Raw genomic sequence first — 21,796 nt, 5'->3', positions numbered from 1 at the left:
ATCACAGAGGTCTAAGGACTTCTCTCGATCCTTAACAAAATGCAGAACCTCATAAATCGGTGTCCTTCTGAATCTCTTTGAAAAACCTTTTAAAATGATTAAACTATTTTTTTTCATGATCTAGAGGAGGGTGGGAGCTTGAGGAAAATGATACAAGCTGAAGATAAGAGCTTTGATTTTATGTAAATAGAGTCTTCATTTTATGGATTGGATGCATTTAAAAACTAGGCTGATTGGTTTGAAGATAAATGTATGTATCAGGTATTGATTTTTAAGTGATTTTGTATTGCAAAGGTATTTCAAACTAAAATTGATGTTTTAACCTAGTATTTCTGCACACTTCATCTCACTTTTTTCAGCTTATTGTGCATTCAGAGTGAATATGGCTAATCCTAGAGGGTAATTCTGATTTCTGTGAGAGTTTGAAGAGCAGCAGTGCTGGAATGGAATGACACTAAAGCTCTTATCCTTAGCAGTTTCAGCCCTCAAGAGAAAAAGGTTCTTTTTCCTTTTTCTGGAATATCAATCTATGTTGCTGTAATACCTCTTAAATGTAGATAATATTTATTTCTAACAGTATGATGGCAAATGTATTTTAATTTTTAAAATTTTATTGATTAAGGACTTTTAATACAATGGATCTTGGATTGTAAGAGGGAGGATAATTCTGCTTTATCTGTTGCCTTATGTTACAGTTTCAATCAAAACGAATGATCAATGCTGTTTTTCTTTCTTTTGCCCTTGATTTGTTTAGTATCTGAAATCTGTGCTTGTCTATGATGAGATCCTGTTGATCGCTCGATTCCTTCCATGGTGGTGGGTGAAAGGTGGTGGTTTCTTTATTCTTCAGCATTTTCAAAATTATTTTGTTTTTATTCTCGTGGTCCAACCGCAAGATGCGTGCTAGAAATTGGTATTTCCTGCGGTGGAAATGTTTGACTCCCGCTCCAAACAGCTCTTCTTGGGAATCTGATTCGTGCTGGCATTCATGCTAATATTTGCAAGGCTTCTTTTGTGCATTGAAATCCCCCTGCTTTTGTTCAGAAACGGGGAGGACTTTATAGCCAACTTGTTTCAGATTTGATCTTGGTGCGCCTGTTTTAGGATTAAGAGCGTGAGCCTGTCTTTCTTAACAGGCGTTGTCAAGGAATCTAAGCTTACATGCCAGCTGCTACAGTATGTAACCTTTCAATAGGAGAATGAATGGGAAAATAAAACACACCTATATGTAACCCAAAACAGTAAGCAAAAAAGAAAAAATCCTTCCTGGGCATTCATGCATTCTAGTCAAGCAAGTAATGCTTGCACTGCTTATCTTCTGTTTCGTAGAGACCTACGGTTATTACTGAAGGCAGTTGTCTTCTGGCAAAGTGACTTTAATGTGTTTACTGGGAACTGTACTGCTCGTAGTAAAGGACAAATCCAGCTGTCGGAAGAAGGCAGCAGTTTGGAGCTGAGTCAGCAGTTGTGCTGCATTCTGGTTTCGTAGATGGGCAGTGGGGTTCGGTTAACACAGTTGTCAGAACACGAGGATTTGTTGCGGGGGCTGTGACTTGGCTGTTGCGCCTTCAGATCTTGGTGACTTGATGCTGCTAACAAGGTCTTTTCTCAACTGCCCCTGTCTTTAATTGGCCTGTTTCTGCATGAATTATTTTTGCTTCCTGTCAGAAAAATAGTCGTCTTTTAGAGAGAGAGTTTGAGAACAACGAAATCTTTCAGTTTGGGGATTTTGTTGATGGTAAGATTTGAAGGGGTTTAGAAATAAGGTTCTGACCTTGTGAGTGTCTGTATTTTTCTTGGCAGATGCATTTATTGGCTACATTGCAGCTAGAGCCTTTCCTAATGTCAATGTTTCCTTTAATTTAAAATGTTAATGCTGCAGCTGCCAACAACAATTGTGCCAGATCATAGGAAGTACTTTGCCGGATAGGAAGAATTTTAGTATTTTTGTTTTGTCTTTGCTCCATTTCTATAAAGTTGTCAGAATAGGAAAGTGCAAGAAGTGCATATGTCCTCCTTGGCTATCCAGATGGTCTGGAATATTAACTGCAAGGCTGGAAAGCCTAAAACGTAATTGGTATCTTTCTAACTTCGGACTTTTTCTGAAAAGCTGAAACAAAAGATTAATAATTATATTGTCTTATCCTGGAATATGTAGGGGGTCTGGTGCTTCAGGATTCATGGGTCATTTCTATAGAATATGTGTCACAAGGAAAAAAAAAAAAATCTGAATTTACCCATGGGTGAGCTTTATAGAAATCCTCTCTCTTTTCTAAAGGAGGACTATCCTTGAACATTAATAATTTACCACTGTTGTGAATCCTGCATGCTTTTCTGCTTCCCTCCCTTGATACATGTGATCTTCCAACCAATGCACTGGCTGCTTGGCTGTTGGTAGGGCTAGAAGTGTTAAACTGTCTTACTGGAACATGAGAAGATGAAATTTGAACTTTGGGGCTGTACTGGACTCCCTCTAAATGAACAATAAGACAGTTCCACTTTGTTGTTTAGATTTGGGTCATAAATTAGAGAAGTTTACATTAAACTAAAGGAGGACTTTTTTTAATGAATTTCTTTGCTTGAGTAGCTTATCAGGGAGCACTTTTTTCCATGCATTTTTTGATACCTGAAGGCAACTTGCATAGCCTCTCTCAAAGCATTACAGTGAAGGATCCTTGTACAATAGAGATGACAGCTACCAGCTCTTTGTCCGTTTCAGTTCATCTTTTTTTCCCAAAACTAAAGTTTTTAAAAATCTTCAAGAGCTGAACTATTTCAGTCAATTGCTTATCCCTACTGTTTTGGAGATGCTTGTGCCTCAAGCCTTACAACTTTCTATGTAGTAATACCTGTTGCTTGCGTAAAAAATATTTTTCAGAACGATACTTTAAAGTGATCAATGTTCTCTCCTGTTCCTCTCTCTAGCTTTTGGAGGACTTTATTCCACATGATACTTCTATGGTTTTGAATTTATGAATTTGAAATTCTAAATCTAAGAAATGTTATGCCTTCTTGTACAAAATTAGAAGGCAGTGTCTTAGCTTGTGTTGTGATCTTTTCTGAAATAATCTATCTCCAAATGTTTTTTATGCTAATCAGATATAGCTAAGATTAGCTTCTTCAATAGTATCTAGTCCATTACTGAAAAAAATTAAGCAAATGGTCTATGTATGCTGTACTGTTTGCTCCTTCACAGTAATGCTTCTTCCTATGAGGTTCTGTTTCCTTCTACTCGCATTATAATCTGCATTTTCCAGTGGCTTTGAAAATTGATGTTGCTTATAGAAGCTTGTTTCAACTGTATACTTAGATCTGCTACTTAAGCCCCTTAAGCTTTCTGAATATAAAATGCACTGTATGCTTGGGAGGTTTGTTACTGTACTACATTATTCATTTTGCCATCTGTAAAATGAGCATTGTTCTTGCTCAGTTTTGTGAAGTGCTTTGACAGATGAAGCATTTTGCATTTGTGTAAGTGTAGATATTACGTGCAAATAGTTTAACTTCTCATTTCTGACTTGCAAAAACATACATGTTATCCAGCAACAATGGGGTTTACTTGAAAGTGTCTTAATGTGTACCCGCATGCTTCCTTCCTTTGGTATTTACCTTCTAGCAATGTCATCCTTCCTTGTCTTTTCACATCAGTCTTCTTGCCTTCTGTTTTTCCACCCTTTTTCTCATCCATACCTAATTACTAATTGTGCCCCCTCCCACTCCCCAAAAATCCAGGCACTTTGATGCTGCCGACTGCCGTCAACGTGGTGGAAGTGCGTGGAGCGCGTGGGCCCCGCCGAGGACCCGCTCTGCAGATGAACAGTACACTGCTTTTGTTCATGCGCGCAATGTGAAGAATGCGGGAATTCATAGTGGTGCTGTTACCTATGTCCATACCACCATGACCAATCTGTAAGATGTGGGCCTTTCTGGAGCTGAAGGCTGCTCTGTAGCAGAGGCCACCAGAAAGTTACGCTTTGAGTTGCCTTTCAGATAAGGACAACGGACCTGAAGCTAACTAGGGGGAGGAAAACGCTCTTACTGTGAAGGCTCTGCGATGGTGCTCTTGGTATTTAGTCTTTAAGGAAAAAATAACATATGGACTGTAAGACAGCAGTCAGTCGTGCATTAGAAAGAATATATGTATCTTTTTAATTGCCTTAAGATTTTTCTTAATGATCGAAAGATTTTAATGGTTTTTATCTCTGAGAGCCATGAGGACATCACATTTATAACAAAATTGCATATGCCACCCGTGGATTTTAATACAGTTTCAAAAATCTTAACTAAATAGAGGATGTAACCGCCCCTTCTCTTGTATCATGATTATTTAAAAATATTGAAGGTATAATGGTTGATCTGTAAACTAACTTTTTTAACAAGTCCTTTTCTGAAAAATCTTTTGGAAATGGAACAGAATTACTTTAACTTTTTAAAAATAAAATCACCAGAATTCCTGAAAAGGCAAAGAGTAATATTTTGGGAGAGGCGGGGGCCCTTCTAGGGAATGTCTTAATTGCGTTCTAGGAATTTTTCTTTCATTTTTGCTGCTATGCTTCAGTTGACATGAAGCAGAACGTATCTCTTGACAACCCCGAGTCCTGCCGTATGACTCCTGAGGTTAGTTGTTAAGTCAGAGGTTAAGGCTCCAGCTTTGTGACTCACCATTGTTCTTGGGAGCCTCGACAACATGGAGAACTACTTTAAAATTTGAGCACTCTATGTTTTCCTATGTTTTCTGAAGTTAGCTGTTTTTAAATTATTCCAATAATCTTTCTATCTATTAAAAAAAAAAATGAAAGAGGAAGAGTTGTGGCACAGGGCTTTAAAATTTGCCTATAGTTTTCTTATAGCCTGTTGTTTGCAGAGCCCACAAATAGAAAAACATCATGTTCAGATATCCAGTCCTGAAGAACTAAAAGTAAGTCTAATCCAGGAAATAAGTTCATTTTGCCTGAGGTATTTGGGCCTCCTTACCCCTTGCATCTGACAGGAGGAAAGGAGATTGCTAATCAAATACAAGTCTCTGTTTACAACTCTAATAGAGGATATGCAAGGTGCATATTAAAGATCTCTGGTGATCATCTGGTGGAGATGATTAGAGCAGTCTGTTCTGTTGTTTCTAATTAGATCTAGCAAGGTGGGTGTTGTAAACCGATAGAGCAAAGCAAACCTGCATGTGCATTTCCCCATTACTTGAAAAGGTATATAGGGATATGCAGATGAAAGCAGGCACAGCATTTTAACTTTAAAATGTGAAATAATTTTCTGTGTAGATCAGGGAAGAGATGCTAGTAATTTAAGTGGAGGGATCAGTGATAGTTTTGCATTTAACATTTAAGAACGTTGCAATTACAAGTCTTTTTTTTATTGCAGAGTTGATAATGGCTTTACGCTCTGTAAATTCAGTTGTGCTTAATCTGAATGTGGTGGTCAGACCACAGGTAGGTAGTGGCTGACTTAGGCTTCAGAGAAGTTTTGTTGAGATGCAGAGTTTAGCTATCACGGAAAAAGAGAGTAGCTGAGGCTTGAAGGCACTTCTGGAGATGGTCCAGTTCACTCTTCCAGCTCTCTCAGCCTCTCCTCACATGTCAGATGCTCCAGTCCCTTCTTTGTGTCCATTTGCTGGACTTGCTCCAGTAGATGAATGTCTCTCTTGTACTGGGGAGTCCAGACATGGACACAGCACTCCAGATGTGGCCTCCTGAGGGCTAAGTAGCCTAGCAACCTGCAGTATGCAGACAGTCAGAGATTGCCCTGGGATTAACTACAACTTAATTATTAAAGTTGTAGCTAGAATTTTCATTGTATATCGTTGTGTGACAGCAGAACTAGTTCAACCAGAGGAAGCAACCCTGGCTGCCTGAAATCTGTCTGCCTTTGGAATTGGTTTATTTTAGTATTGTGCGTATTGCATGCTTATGCCAGCTGGCTTTCAATCTTGCATACACCCTAAGGGTTCATTTTGTTCTTTGCTGGGTTTACTTTAGAGCAATTTTGCAGACTTCAGTAGAATGACTACCCAGTTTACACCAGGGTAAGTGAGTACGAGCAGACGGAGAGGTTGCACCACAAACAAGCAAATAGTGGTATCAAAAATATTTATCTGATTTTTCTTAAAAGAGCGGTTACATTTTTTAAAAAATAGCATTGCTGAAATGCACAGATGTCTTTTTAAATGGCATAGTGGTGATAGATCTTTGTTCAATATCCATAAAGCTTCTGTAACCAGCACCTTTTTCTAAAGGTATTTCTTTTCCTTTCTGTAATCATTGACTTGCATATATTCTGCTAAATAAGTATTTGGAAATACCATGGAATAATAATAGAGCAAATATGATTGTATTGATTGTTTAACTGTTTAAAAAGACTCCAGATTTTGCTGCTGCCCAAATAAATGGGTGAAAGTAAAAATCTGAGAATATGTGACTCAGCTTGCTCACATGTGAATAATCTACATGTGTGGGACCACACCTCTCTTAAGCTTTTTTCTTTTGCTTTTCTATTTTGAAAAGGAATATAAAGGTTTTTTTTTTTTTTGAATGTTTTGCATCTTAGTAAGAAATTTCTGAAAAGGTAACAACTTAGACTCCTGTTCTCACCTTTGGGTACAACACTGCACCAAAATGAAGGAAGTGGATGAAGAATTTCATACCATTATACAAAAATTGTGCTGAAAGGTTATTTAACTTGCAGAGTCAGAGAGAGAAACTGTTCTGTGCCACTGCCAGCTTCAAAGACTGAATTAGCTTGTATAGTACTCCATGCTGTTTCAGATTAGATTACTTGCAAAGAGTTATCTCTTTTGCAGCCGACTCAGTTAATCAAAATATTCTGCAGATTGTATTTCATGAACCAGTGAGAATGAAGTATTAGTATTGTTTCACTTTTCATTTGGAAAATTCCTCTAAATTATCATACCTTTTGTAATGGATAGCTTTCTCAGTCGCAATATGTATGATATGCGGGATGGTACATATTAATGTATTTATCAGGGAAAAAAGAAGAAATAATGCAGTAGCAAACTCCCTTAATTGTGGGTGTTCCTGAGTTTGTAAAAATATCTCTGTGATTTATTACTGGGTTGGAAAGCTTTTCCAAGTGTCAGAACCTTTTGATTATTCATTTATTCGTAATTATTTGTCTGACCTGAACTCCTGGTATCATTACCAGCTTTTTCCCCTCAGAATATTTCTTAAAACGTGCCAGCAGAAGCTGATTCTGAAGACGTCAAGCCTGGCATTTGTTGCTATGCAAAATTCAAACATCCTTTTGTGTAGGTAAATTTAAACATGCTGAAAGCTAATACCCATTTCATTCTTGACTGCTGCATACTTATCGTTGTAGCAGTCTACTTTTCATTGGATCCCTTTTTCTGTCTCCCTTATCATTGACATGACACCTTATTGGGCTTTTGCTAGAGAAGTCAAAAATTCTGCTCAGTGGTGAAAATAATAATGATCTTGTGCAGAGGAGAATTTCATCTGAGACACTTTTTATATGAAGGTACAGAAAAGAGAGTCTGATATCTCCCTGTTAGCCCTCCACTGGTTCAAGAGGCACTTTGGCCATGCCAGCTAGTTTAGTAATGCATCTGCAAAACAAAACGAAACACAAGCCACTTGAGACAGCAGCTCCTTTATCCTGGTGCTTGCATCCAAGTCTCCATAGTACGATTTCCCTTCTGTAACTGCTGTTCTCAGGGGTCTGAGTAGGTATTTAGGTGGGTCTGAAGGCAAAATGGGACTGATTTCTATTTGAATCTCAGCTCTTGAAGCTTCCCTGAGGTCTGCCTGCCATTCAGTGGATTTCCCTGAGGCCCCTCTATGGCACAGGGTGAAGCCAGGTTGTGTCCTTGCTACCCAGGCCAGGCCTCTGTTTCATGGCAGAAAACAGCAGTTTTTTACAAACTTCTGGCACCCTAGTGTAAGTGGTAATCTACTTGTGAAGCAGCACTGGACGTATTGAGCATTCCTGTTGAATATGTCGTCGCATTTCAAGAATGCCCTTATCTCTAAATGGGCAGATTTCAGAATTAACTCTCTTGCCTGTCTAGTAAACATTGTCACAGTTGTCACTGGGGAAAAGGGGATAGTGTAATTATCATAGCAATTTTCTAATGGAGATGAATTCCACTTTCATTCATTTTTTCTCCAGTGTGCTCAGTGCTTCTTTCAACATGTCACAGCCTCAGGACCTGTAAGCTCTTTGTGGACAAAATTTTGAAATTGTATACAGTTTTTCGTACTAGACATTTGGGAGGCTATTCACAGCAATCTATCGGAAAATACATTGAAAAATGTTGGCATTGTGGAGATTTGAAAACACATTTCACTTCCATGCATGGACAGCCTCTGAGAGTAAGATAAGGGGGTTCAGCTCACTTTCTTCCTTGTCTTAATTGGAAAAGCGTCTGTTCCTATTAATCAGTTCTTGAAATTCTGTGTATCCATCACTCCATCCTTGCAAAACTACTTGCTGCCTGCTGTTGCCCATTAGTGATGGAGAGAGGCTACACAGTAAATGGAAAATTTTCATATTTTTTGCATTGCTTACAGCTCGTCTACTCATTCCACTGCTTAGGGAATCAAGTGATCACCATTTGTCTTGGAGCAAATAATTGTCTTAATACTAATAATGTACTATCATCTTAAAACAGTGATATTCTATAATCTGTTGCAGAAGTGTATATTTAACATTGGAAGAATTCTTCTAGGTGCTTGAGCTGAAGGGTGGTTTTTTTCCTGGAGCCTCTAGTGACAACATGGGACTGCTTCCAAATTCCAGGGGATGGAGGGAGGGGAAGGGACATTAACCCATTAGTGATGAATGAGAAGCTAATCTACAGCTGGTAGGAAGTTTATCTAAGCATAAGGGTAAGTTCTGTTGCAGTTGGTATTTAATCATTTTCATAGTTTAGACAGGAATTTCAAAAGTGATTGATTTTCTTCTCAAACTAATATTTTAATCAGATGTAGCCCTATGTTCTGCCTTCTGTTCTGCTTACCACTATTACTGAATGAAATTCTGTACCAAAAAAAAAAAAGAGCTTTTTGTAGACAGTATCAATTTTCCTTTCCCTCAACATTTTTTTTCTCATGTAAAATGTTTAAATGTACCTTGAGTTTGCTAGAAGAACATCAACTGCTTATTCCAAAAAGATTCATGTACCAGGTTAAAACTTACCTATTTCTTGAAAGAGATAGAATCAGCTGGTGGTGTAATACTAAATAGAAGTGATTTAAATGAACACATATTTGCCACTGGAAGGAGTTTTGAGTATACGTACTGAATAGGACTTAACTATGATTGCTTGAAGATTCACTTTCTTGCAATCTGATTGCTGTGTTGAAGTTCACACATCATGGAGAGATTTTCTCAGCGACTTCCCTCCGTCTCTTCATTTTCTCTACTGCAACGTGATGAAGAAACAGAAAATGTGGACCTGTTCTCTGTGATGAAGTTAATTCTTATGGAGACTTGAATAGTTCCTGTTTTTTTCGCTCACTGGCAGCCAGTGTCTATTAGTTACCAGAAGCAGTTTTGGCAGAACGCATCTGGTTATCAATAAACAGCTTGAAAAAGAGATTGTGATGTTAAAGCTTTTTCTTGTTATTGCAAGAGCGGTAATATGATTCTTCCTGTATCTGCCCATCTTTCTGCCTTTGCAGTGTACCTCTTGTTGATTTATTAGACAGCGAGGAGTTGCCAGAAACTTGTGTTGATGATGCCATAGGCCATCCAGTTGCTGGCTTGACAACAGGAGTTTTGGAAGAGGCTGCTGGTTGCCTTCATCCTGGCACAAAGGAAACTGCTGTTGAAAGAGCAGGCTCTGATCGTAAGAGAATTTAGATTTTTTCCTATTATCATGTCATATCTGGGGTTAAAGTTAACCGATTAGATAGTTATGAAGCTGTTTTCTTACAAAAATCCAAAATACTTTCTCAAAAGCTCTCAGACGATGTGTATAGGGGTGATATTGCCTCCTCTCACTGGAGCACAGCACTCTCTGGTACATGAAGTATTGCATCTTGGAGTTCGGCTGAAGTCCTGTACCAAAATGTTAGTGAATCATCTGTCAGGAGAGCCTGTTTCACAAGCAGACTTCCCTCTGTGAGATTTCTAACCTTGTTGTCCATGTGTCTACTGGACTGCCCTTACTTAATGCCACCAAACAACAGGAACCACCTTGTAAAGGCTCCCTTTAGCAGAACCAGGTTATTGTGCTATACCACACTCAATAATTATGTCATGCTCCAACTAGCTAATAGAATTCTGCCTTTTCTGATTTTGCTGTGTAAGTTTTAGCACAGCAATTACACTGTGCTAAAACTTACATAGCGTAAGTATTTTGCCACAAACTATTCCAAAGCTGCCTAGAACATTATCATGAATTGAAATCCTACAAGTTAGGACAGCAGAGTCAGTGAATTCTGGCCTGTTTTGGCTGAAAGCAGCTTATTTCCTGGGACAAAGGGTACAAAGGAAAAAATCACAGTCCTAGGTAAGATCTGAGTTTAGCCACAAATGAAAAGTGCAACCATCTGAGCAATTTCACTTCTTTAAAACCTGTGCCTTCAGCATTCAGGAAGAATGCAAGATACAAGTCAAATATAATGCTACAGTGGCATTAGAAAGATGTTGTCTTTTCTGTCTTTTTTAGCATTTGAAGACATGCTCCTAAAACTGAAGCAGCTGGAAACAGAGCACAGCAGCCCTATGCCAACTGCCCGTCCCAGCGTAAACATAAATGTACAGGTACTTAGACTTCATTCTTTCTTCTAGGGTCACAGAGATTTGTTCAGATAATTCTGAAAAATTTTCTGCTTAACCGGTTCCGTTTTCAAGATTTTTAGAAATGTAAGTGATACTAGAGAAAAGTAAAGCAAATACAAGTACTTTGTTTATATCTAAACTTCTGCATGAGATGGGGAGGAGGAAAGGATTGGGGTGCATATGTGCATGAATACTGCAGAGCTTGGTAACATTTTCTAAAATTATTGAGAATAATAGGCTTACACAGTTGAGATATTCCTTTTATTTTTTTATCCATAGGTTTTATATATATAGTTCGTCTTTATCTTTTTTTTTTTTTTTTTGAGCACGTAATCTTTTTTTTCTTTTCGTTTTGTTTTGTTTCCCCCGTCCTATGCAATACTCCCGTAGAACTTTTTTTTTTGACTTTTTATTCAGGCAAGGTTGCTGGTAATCAGTCCTTCCCATTAAGTAGTTTTTACCAGCACCTTGAAACAGGTGTTAGTGGAGGGTGTGTTTGCATAGAGAGGAATGGTGCGGTTTGATGTAGTACTCTCAAAAATCCCTTCGAGCAAGTCATGCTGCATTTCCACAGGCAGCTGAGCCAATCTAACAGCTTCATTGCTCTGAAGAGGGGGAGGACACTCTTCCCCCTCATTCCTCTTTGCTTTTCCTTCCCTGGCTTCCCTCTCTCTTCTGCCGCCTCCTGTAATCATTGGATGTTTCAGTGACCCAAAGTTCACTGAAGCCAAGCTATGGTTTATAAAATTTTAGCATAGTGGAAGGGTACTTAAAGTGGACAGATCACGTGAAGCGTGATTTGTTTGGCTTCTCACCTTTTGTATGAGACAGCTTTTTGGTTTGGTTTGGTTTCTTGGTTGGTTGGTTTTGTTTTTTCAAAGAACTTGGAATTTATTTTTCCCTCTAGGTTCCACTGTGAATAAATCTGATTTGAAAAAGCAATTCAATCCCCTTACGCTGTGCTAAAACTTTAGGTTGCTTAACACATTTTGAACAAGAGCGTAAAAAAACTTGCAGTGTTATCTTGGTATTTACTACTGTCCCTTGCAGCAAGGCCTGAGGATTTATCTGTCTTCTGGTGAAGTGGTGATTTTCTTGTTCCTTTAGCGGTAAAATGAGTCAGGTTATGAGAGCATTTTTTAGCAGTGCATGTCTGGGCTAAGCCCATTCCTAGGTGTTTGTTTCCCTTCTTACTCTGAGAAAAGGCTTTTGTTTTGATATGTTTGTAGCTACAGGCTGTTTTGCTCGTGTCCCCTTTAAGGACTGTTGTCCAGGATGCCTTGTGTACCTTTCCGCTTGGTGGCTGCATTACAAAGATTACCAAGTCTCTAAGCAGATTAGCCTATAGGTCTTGTTATGCCGAAACACTGCCTCAGCATAAGCTAGAGCAAGCGCACACAGCTTATTTCAGAGTATCTTTGCCTGCTGTGCTCCATTTTAGTTTAAACAGAGAGAAGAAAACAATCTGTAGTTTGAATGAAGAGAGTATGGAATAAAACTGTATTAATCATTTTTAAAACATAGCTGGATAGCTGGATTCCTGTAAGGGGCTTATCTAATAAACTGCTGCCAATACAGTACAATCACAGTTATCCAGCTGTCATGTGAGATGCTGAGTAACTTTGGATAATAGAGATTGCAGATGCTGTCATGATGTGACCCTGGTTACAGAGCAAGAATATCTGTATAAGTGAGAAATAGGTGATCTGTGGATCAACAGTACACCAGTATTATTTTTTCTTTTGGAAGCTGAGACATCAGCAACTTTTAAGAAGTGCAAATTGCATTCTGAAAGCTTAAAGTATGTTATCAGTGTTTTTCCTCATGGAAATGATCAAACAAAGCTTTTCAGCTTCTGGGATGTAGCTCACCAAGTGGTTACTTGAGAATGATGTTTAAAAAGGTGGACAAAGATTAGAGAATGTTTTTGTATACTTCAAATTCTGCAGGATTCAGACTGCAGAGACAGGTAGGTCACCATTAACATGTGCTTCCCAGATGATAATCACTCCCCAGCTGTGATTAGAGAAGAAGATTAATCCTTTGGAAATTAATTCTGAAATGAGTGATCTAAGAATAACTCTTAAAAACACTTTGTTTCCCTGTTTTTGAAGGCTGCTTCAGGTTTTGAAGGCTGCTTCAGGTTTTGAAGGTTGCTGTGTATCAACTGAATCCTTAAAATGAGCTTAAATCTTGGAGTTTGCTGTTATTCCAGCTGAACACAGTGTTCTCTCCAGAAGTGTGCAATTGCAAATTTCCAATGTCTAATATCCCTTAAGTTTTATTGGTGCATAAAATACCAATCTATGTAGAAACAGTTACAGCCCATAAAAGGTTTGATGAAATGCATCAGCAGAAAGCGTTAGTTCGCTACTTAGGAAGGTAGAGCAGTATCCTGAACTTCATAAGTGATGCTGTCAGATGCCAATAAACTTTTAAGTTAAGTTACATTAATTAAAAAGCTTGAACTTTTTTTCTTCTGAAGTCAGAGATGGCCTGCAGCATCATCTTTATGTAATTCTGTACTTGCAGAGACTCTTGATTGATTTCTTTGGTAGGGAAATATTTATCTAGGCTTCTCTGCTCTTTTAGAAAGGGAGAAACCTTTCTAGAATGCGAATTAGGAAAGGTAGAATGAATGGCTTTATTATTCCTAGCTGCTGTCTGCCAAATTCTGCTGGAATGGAAGCACACAACTTCGTTGCTGCCAGGCTTTTGCTAGCACAGTGGCCACATCTGACAAAAGAGAGCAAATAACTCTTAAATACACAAGTGTTCTACTTTCTTTAGCTTCTAAAGTGAAATGAACAACAAAAAGTTAACCCTATTTGCCTGTATTTTAAATCTGCTCCAAAGTTAGAAGTGCAAGTATGTAAGGCTTTCTTTTTTTCCTGAATTTTTTGCAGTCCTAGAACACTTGGAGGTTACATCAAAATGTGTATACAATAGACTCTGTCTCTCTTCAAAGAGAGATTTTCAGTGGCACCAGGAACATTGCTCAAACGCGCAGAGGATTGGGATTATGTGTCCTGCTGCTGCCACCTTTAATCTTTCCCTCTGCTGTTATGTCAGTGCTTAGCTCCATGTACAGAAATGGTGCAATGGACTGAAGAATAAAGTACAAATGTATTTTGCTCAGTACATGGAAACAGTAAGAATTTCAAATGAGCTAGAATATGGACAAACTGCAACAGCCTTACTGTTTTAAGTGACCATTAAACATCTTGTAAATTAGACGTCTTAAGGAACTGTCAGGTGCCAAATGCTTTCTCATTTACCTATATACTCTTAATTTAAAAAACAAAATCATAATAATGAAATTCACTTCTTTTAGACTGGCAGTGGACTAATACTTTGGGAGTTCCTTGCAGGGACTATTACATAGAGCATTCAGTTCAGTAAGGTCCAGTGTAAGGAGTTAAGTGTTGGGTGCTGCAATAGTACAAAAAATAAATCAGTTTTAATTATCCCTGATTTTTGGCAATTCCAGTAGCTTTTATAAAAACACTTAAAATGTTTAATAAATTATTTTTTGTTAGTGCTCATGAATTTTGTGAACGTGTGTCTCTTAATATCTGCTAATAATAGACATCAGCAACACTGATGGTTTTTCTTAATATCTATGTATGTTGACAGTGATCCTTTAAGATTTTGCAAAGTTCTGTGTTGATTGCTGAGTGTGGCCAAAATTTAAAAATGGGTTCTCCTTCACATAGTATCATAAGCCCCTATTGGGATACCCAAAGAGGTTATTTGGAAGGAGGCAAGAAGAGGAAGTGTTTTCTCTCTCCCTAAAGACTTTATACCTGAAAGTTCTCTCTAGTATTTTCAATTAGTGAAAAAAAAAAGTAGAATAAGTAGAAGCTGGCTAGGAGACAGGTATTCCCCATTTTTAACTTACCTTCCCGTATCCTTTTTACTTTTAATTTCTACTCTCTCTCCATGCAATGGACTTTCTTTCTTCTGGGTACACTGCAATCCATGCAAGTAGAACTCTAGCTGGAATTTGCCCATTGTAGGAAGAGAGGACTTGCCTTGATGAAGGTGGCTGCTCTATCCAGTAATTGGTACATGGTGAGGAAAGTCGGACTCTGTCTCCCCCTGCTGAGTTATACCCTGAGAAGAAAGGTCACAAGGTTTAGTTTCCACTCAGTCAGTTAATTTCTGCCAGTAATCAAATACCAATTAGCAGATTGAATGCCTAAGTAATATTTTTTAGTTAAGAAATAGAATTCACATAACAGATGATATTATATTGAAAAGGTATCTCATTTTTAGTTGTTCTCAGCATGCCAGGTTGCCATGTTGCTCTGATATAATTAGTGATGGTATTTAACAACAGATTAAGCTGTTGGTTTAGTTTATGGGTGGAATGTAAGGTAAAAATCTCCCTAATTTACTTTTGAGAGCAAACTATTAACTCATACTGAAAAATAAACCCACGTAAGATGGTGGCTGCTATTTTGATGTAAATGTGTTGTTAAAAAAAATAATAATAATATAAAGTCCAACTATACTTAAAAGCTCCATCAGGTCAAGCAATGACTAATTATATGTGGTCATGCTCAGAGGATGTGTATGCACTGTGCTCATTTGTTTATGTAGCAGCCTATCTCCTCCTTTTCAAGACTTTTAATTACAAATTCCTACTGCTATCAATGTGCTAGTAATCAAGTTTTATGATGAAAACACAATATTTAGAATAATAATGTTCCTCTTCCCCTAAGAGCAAAGCCTTGTCCTCTGCAGCCTGGGCAATAGAATCCTAAGAGGATAGACCCGAATAGAGAACACAGGTCTGACATGATGCATTTAGCTCAGTGATCCATCTCAAATCTCTGCCTCTTTCTGCCAGACTTTTAAGGCAAAACTCTTTGATCTTGAATCAGTAAAATCTATTGCAAATTTAGGGTCCACTGCCACTTGGTTCTTACCGTATTTTTAACACAATGCTTTGCATCTGCATTTTTAAGCATCACACTTTTTTTTTAACTTTGTATTTTGCTGTAATTTTACAATTAAGTTCTAAAATAAAGAATAATTTGCTGTGTTATTTCAGGATAGTTCTGCTCGTTTTCCTCTCACTTGGAACTTTGTTGTTATTTAGAGATGTTAGGGATTTTTCTGTGTGGGACCTACTTCTAATGAAAATTTTCCATGTCTAGGATGAAGTGGTGAAGTTAACAGATAAATGTCTTAACAATGCAATTGAGAACCCGATACCAGTGGCAACATGGCTTCCAGCAGACATCAAAAGCAATATCCTGAAGGCCCAGGCAGAGACAGGACACAAGGTAAACACTCAACTGATAAAGACTTAGCCATTCCTAAATGTTTTATTTTAGAACTGGTCATGAGAGGACACCATTAATAAAACTCAGAAGATGTTCTGAGATGTTTAGCACTCTACAATTGCCGTGTGCTGGAGAAGGTGTCTTGGACCAACTTCTTGGCTAAGGCCTAAAGACTGGTAGAGTAAGAGAGCCTTTCAGGAGAAATGTGCTGACCGCACTGCAGGCCGAGGCTTACATCTTTTAAGTTGGTGGGGGGGGATTGTTTGTTCTTCTTTAACAGGCAACAGACAGAAGTTGTAATATGGGAATTCAGATTAGATTTGAGGAGAAATTTCTTCACAATGATGGTAGCTAAATACCGGAACAGGTTGCCCAAAGAGGTGATCCTTGGTGATACTCAGAACCTAACTGGGGAAGGCCCAGCATAACATAATCTGATTTAATCTGATTTTGGGTTTGGCCCCAGTTTGAGTGGGGAGTGAACTAGATGACCACCAAAGGTTCCCTTCTAACCAAAATTATTCTTTGCTTATAGATATACTTCTAGCGTGCCCTAATGCATTTTGTAATAATTATATTTTATTTGGCAACGTTGCTGAATTATTTTTTCTCTGAAGTTTCAGAATAGCAGAAATCATAGCAAGTCCATGAGCACTAAATGAACAGCACATCCTTGTGCTGAGAGGGAAGAACTCAACTTTTCTCTGACTCTCAGAACTGATACAAAATGGCAACAGGTATCAAAAAAACTTTTTTTCCATTTCTCTGTCAGGTCACAAGAGAAGACAGCTTGACAAATATCAAGAATTCCAATATTCAGGATGCTGCTGTCAGGTACTGAGTAGCTTTGAAAGAAATAGGCAGGATCTAGTTATCCAAATACAAGACTGAGAATCTAGAGCTCTGAAGTCTTAGTGTTCTTTATGATCTTTCAGCGATCATTGAATTTTACCTCTGAAAGTTTTTAAATTCACTTTAGTGTTACAGCATAGCTTATCCTGGTAAGTGTGTGTGAAGTGTTTTTAAGATGAGAAAAATGGCAAAAACTACAGGTGCAAAGTATTGTTATGTACAATCTAATCCAGATGCTTCTTTTGTTCTCTCATACCTTGATCTGATAAAAATTGTTTCAACGGCAACCCCAAATACTGAAGTCATCTCTGACCCATGAACATCCTCAGTAGGGGAAGGGAAAGAGTTCTGTTTATAATAGCTCTTTTCCAGTGAAGAAAAAATTCTGTGTACAAAAACCTGTCACTGATGGTTGATTTCCGGTGAATTATTCAAATTCATGTGGTTGTTAGTTCCAGATGGATTTCAGGCATAGAAGAAATTAAAGCATTACAGCATGTGATTTCTTGACCAGTCACTGAAAAAGAGCATGTATCTGCCTTTGAAGAGCACATAGGGATATTGCAGTGAAATTGTGTACCCGTTTCATTTGTGCAGGAGCATTCCAGCAGGCAAAATCCAGAGTAGTCCTCCAACAACCAGCCCAGGATTTCAAGAACCAAGAGAGCTGCTGAAAGCAATCTCTGCCTCGAGCACCATCATTCCGTAAGTGATTCAGGAGAAAAATGTTTCCAGGATAAGGGAACCCCTTAGAGTTTGCCATGAAGGAGGCTTGAAAAGATGAAGAATGGTTAAGGGCAGCAGGATGAGCAGTTAAACAGGACTTCCATGCTGAGGAGAGGAAGAGAGGAGATAGCTACATTTGCTTCCTCTATTAACTGTTCTCTCTACATATGCTGCTAGCTTTCTCATGACTCAGAAGAGTGGATGTTACAGGTGTTTTTTTAAAAAAAAAAAATCCAGGCAGTACCTGAGTGTATGATTTTCATTGATATTCTTCTTCAGCCATGTAGTAGTAGTTGCTGATTAAACTATTTTTAAAGAAAGAACTAGCATATACAAAAGAAACTTGTTATAAAAGCATAGAAATAGAAATGTTCTGAAGATTTTTAATATTGATCTGAAAATCTAAGAATGTAACATAGTCATAGCGTCTGACAACTGACTGACAACTTAGGCAAGTTAGGAATGTCAGGTTTGGGAGTCAGAAGTCCTGGCTAAATTCTGATCTTTCCAGTGGCTGACTGAGTCGTTTTAGAGAGACCATTTAACCTCGTTGTCTCCATCCTCCTGTAAAATGGGAATCGTTTGTGTTCTACGTATTTTAGTGCATATTTTAATACTTTGTATGTTATGATAGAAAATTATCAAATACATTTATCACCACATGCTGCAATATTTTTCATGGCATATTTAATCAGACGGTATCATTTTTATAAATGCTTTGCTTAATATTCTGAGACACGAACTTTATTACAGTCACATCCCAGTAACCTCTGGGGAAAACAATCTATTAATGAAGATTCTCAGTGGTGCGTATGCTTGTTTTATAGCTGTTGACCTTTCTCTCTAACTCCCCTGTGCATAGACTAAATATTTTAATTACATGTTTAGCTGTGGTGAAGAAGTATGTATTCCTCATTTGCTTAATCTCTTGGTTCCAAATATGTAAGAGGATTTTTGTGATTGACTCACTGTAGTATCTTCATTTCTAAAGGATTTTTGCAGCCTCTTGTTAAAGAATAATGTATTTGATTCTATCACGAGGATTGTGTATGTATTTCTGTAGCTGGCTAAACTGAAGTTGGCAGCAGCACTAATTAAAATGAAGAAGTAGCAAATGCAAGAAGTCTTTTGTTCTTGGTAGGGCACAAGGTTCCTTTTTCTTTGGTCCCTGATTCCAGTCTAGTTGTAAGTGTTATTTCTTCTACTAGTAATTCTCATTTTTTTTTAAACTATACAATTGGTAGGAACCCAAGCTTTACCTCAGCCGCTATCTCATTTCCAGCAACAGGGAACACCACATGCTTTGGAGAAAGGTAAAACATATGAAGTAATCTATCTTCCCTGAAAGTCTCATGCTGAGATTCCCATCACTGGTAAATCTTTTTCCTAATAGGACTAAACTAGATCAAATTCTGCTACTCCAAAATGAAGTGTGGTGATGCTAAGCTACTCTCTCTCTCCATGTGTATAAACTTACTATTTTCTTTTCAAGACAGAATAAATCTGATTGATTAAGCATAACTTTCCTATATGCAACTACATCTAACTAAGCAAATTTGCTGATGCACCTTTAGGTAGTGTTGCAGTGATTAATCAGTGTAGGCCAGGCCTCAGAGTACATATCTTAGCAAGTAGTAAGGGAATCTCCCAGACCTTTTGAGACAGGTGAAATACCTTACATTCTGCTGCCTTTGGCTCTAAACAGCAAGATGAGAGGACGACAGGGAAAGTTGCAGTTCTCTGTAGGCAAAGTAAGTGCTGAAAAAACTTCAAGATCGAAGACACTGATACCATTGGGTCTCTAGGATACCAGCTACACAGCTGTTCTCTGAATCTAGAACACAGCAGTGATCTAGAGGTAGTTGAGTATTGCAAGGCAATTATTTCAATGTGTTCACTGACATCAGTCTTTTGTGTGCCTTGCATTGATCTGTAGTTGTGTTTCCAGGCTAAGCTATCAGGAAGGCAGCACTGTGTTTCATGCCATCCATGCCGCACAGTGATGAGAATGTTTTCTCCTTTCAGTAATGTGTTAAATGAGGATAATGCTTCCCCTGACCGTGGAGAGTTACTGATTCCAGCTGATCTGGCTCCAACTGAAGAGGCTGCTGTTTTAAAGGTATCACTATCTGTCAGCCTGGGAGGTTTCTGTGTGTCACGTTATGAGCTTCTGATGCCTTTTGGCCAACAAAAGAGACCTTGCTGTGTGCCTATTGTAACATTTATTTTGGGATGCTGTTTGTGAATGCCAATACCAAAAAGTGCTTTCTGGTGCAGAGAGAGACACCACATATAGAGGGTTCTGAAGTCCATTTCAGGTGATCCTTTCAGGTTGTTTGTCTGGCACTTCTTATAACCTGGTTGATCATTTTCCTCACGCTCGTGCAGAGCCTGTTATAGCCAATGGTAGACAGTAGCAATAACACCTGATATACACAGTTCCTATCAAAATAATCACAGAGAGAAAAGTTTGAAATTTGAATATTTAGGTGTTTATTATTATTAGTCCCCATGAAATGGAGGAGTCAACTTTCCTTTGTCCCTCTCCAAAACAAAGGCTAGTAGTAACATTGGACTCAGCTGCTATTTCCGCAGACCAAGGGGTGGTTCTGAATCAGTCAAGCAGCATCCCCTTTATCTGTTGTCCCTCTAAACCAGCATTATGTAGTTGATTCCACTGAACTATTATCACTTTGTCTCCAAGTTCAGAGCCTCAGCTCACAGACTTTGCTGACCTTCATGCAGAACAGTGCAATAACCCATCCGTGCACAGGAATGCTGGGCAGTTTCACAGGTTACATGGCAATGAGATTGTTTCCAGCATGTTGCTGACAGGTAGTAAAACGAAAAGGCTATTAAAAAAGGTCATATAAAAAGATTTTTAGAAAACAGACCTGATGGAGGGCAGTGTTCATTAAGAACACTGGTCTGTAACTCAAGATGCCACTGGAGATAGGTCAACAGACCTATCTGCTTACTAATGGGAATTCTGTTAATAACTGGTTTATTCCACAGAATACTCCAGATGACCAGGACATTTCCTTAACATCACTGCCAGAGAATCTAATTGACTTTTCAGAAGCCACCCCACGGGTAAATATATTTCAAAACCAAACTACTTTCCTCATATATAGAATGGATTTTACCGTTGACTCTCCTCAAAAGGAAACATTGTCTATAGACTGTGCTATAGCTTAGTTTCTGTCTATCAGGCTTGTACCTATGGTAGTAGAGTAAACTGGTGACTGATCTGGAGTACTGCACTTATGCCACATACAACTTGTAATGGAAGTGAAATAACCTGAATTGGTTTCAGAAGTTGCTTTGTATCTGTGCCACAAGAGCTTTTATTTTTATCTTAATATGCCTGTAAGTGCCAGCCTGCCTGTCAGGCTCTTATATAATGTGTGTGAGTGTATGTATGTATATATAGATATATATATATAAAAAAAAGACCTTCAAAAATAAACTTACAAGTAAAGGACTATTTTATATAGATTAAAAAATCTCTTATAAATTGTGTCAGGGAAGAAAGGAGTTATAAGGTATGTGCCAAAAAAAAAGGGGGGGAAGAAGGAGGATCTTTAAACTGTTCACAGAAGTGTGCTGTCAGTTAGCTTTGTCCACAAAGCAGAAAAAAAAATACGAGCTCAGTTGCCTTTTGGAAGGGAGCTGTATAGAAACTGACACCAGTGAGTTTCTGTGACTAACAGAGTGTTAGCCATATTCAGTTTGGACACAAATTACCTTTTTGTGTGAACTCACCTCCCCTGTACCTAATCACTAGCCTCGTTCAGAGACGTTTTGTATGGAGAAACAGTGTCTGACCAGCAGCAGATGAATATCTGAGTTCACTATAAGGACAGTGTTGTTCCTAGAATGTTCTCTGTAGCACCAAGCCTTTTCTAATGACCACGTCTTTGCTTTTCATAGGTGCCTTCCCAGCCCACAATAACCCCAAGGTGGATAGTGCCAGTGAGTTCTTCAGCCATTCCTCAATGATGATGGAGAATTTAAGAGCCAGTTTTAAAAAAGGAGGGGTGGTAGTGAAAAAGTTTTTGTCATGGATAAGAAATAGGAGCTTAAGTAAAACATATCTTGTGTTTATTAAATGGATGCTATGGTGGTTTTGCATTTGTAATAATTTGAAA

General features: G+C 38.2%; 1 protein-coding gene across 3 annotated transcripts in view; it reads left to right on the top strand.

Moving 5' to 3' along the window:
* EPB41L5 (erythrocyte membrane protein band 4.1 like 5) overlaps positions 1-21,796 on the top strand; it is a 61,043-nt gene that overhangs the window by 32,447 nt on the left and 6,800 nt on the right. Inside the window, exons 17-24 of one of the 3 annotated variants that reach the window (XM_062578820.1) lie at positions 9,669-9,835; positions 10,661-10,755; positions 15,939-16,067; positions 16,840-16,901; positions 17,517-17,624; positions 19,671-19,764; positions 20,661-20,738; positions 21,579-21,620. In XM_062578820.1, coding sequence (XP_062434804.1) covers positions 9,669-9,835; positions 10,661-10,755; positions 15,939-16,067; positions 16,840-16,901; positions 17,517-17,624; positions 19,671-19,764; positions 20,661-20,738; positions 21,579-21,620 — 775 coding nt within the window. The remainder of the gene's footprint in view (positions 1-9,668; positions 9,836-10,660; positions 10,756-15,938; positions 16,068-16,839; positions 16,902-17,516; positions 17,625-19,670; positions 19,765-20,660; positions 20,739-21,578; positions 21,621-21,796) is intronic. The other 2 variants (XM_062578821.1, XM_062578822.1) reach the window with 2 other exon arrangements.

The sequence above is a fragment of the Rhea pennata genome, chromosome 6, assembly GCF_028389875.1.
Source record: "Rhea pennata isolate bPtePen1 chromosome 6, bPtePen1.pri, whole genome shotgun sequence".
In the NCBI taxonomy this organism is placed as follows: Eukaryota; Metazoa; Chordata; class Aves; order Rheiformes; family Rheidae; genus Rhea; species Rhea pennata.
This window is presented reverse-complemented; position numbering and strand designations above follow the sequence as displayed.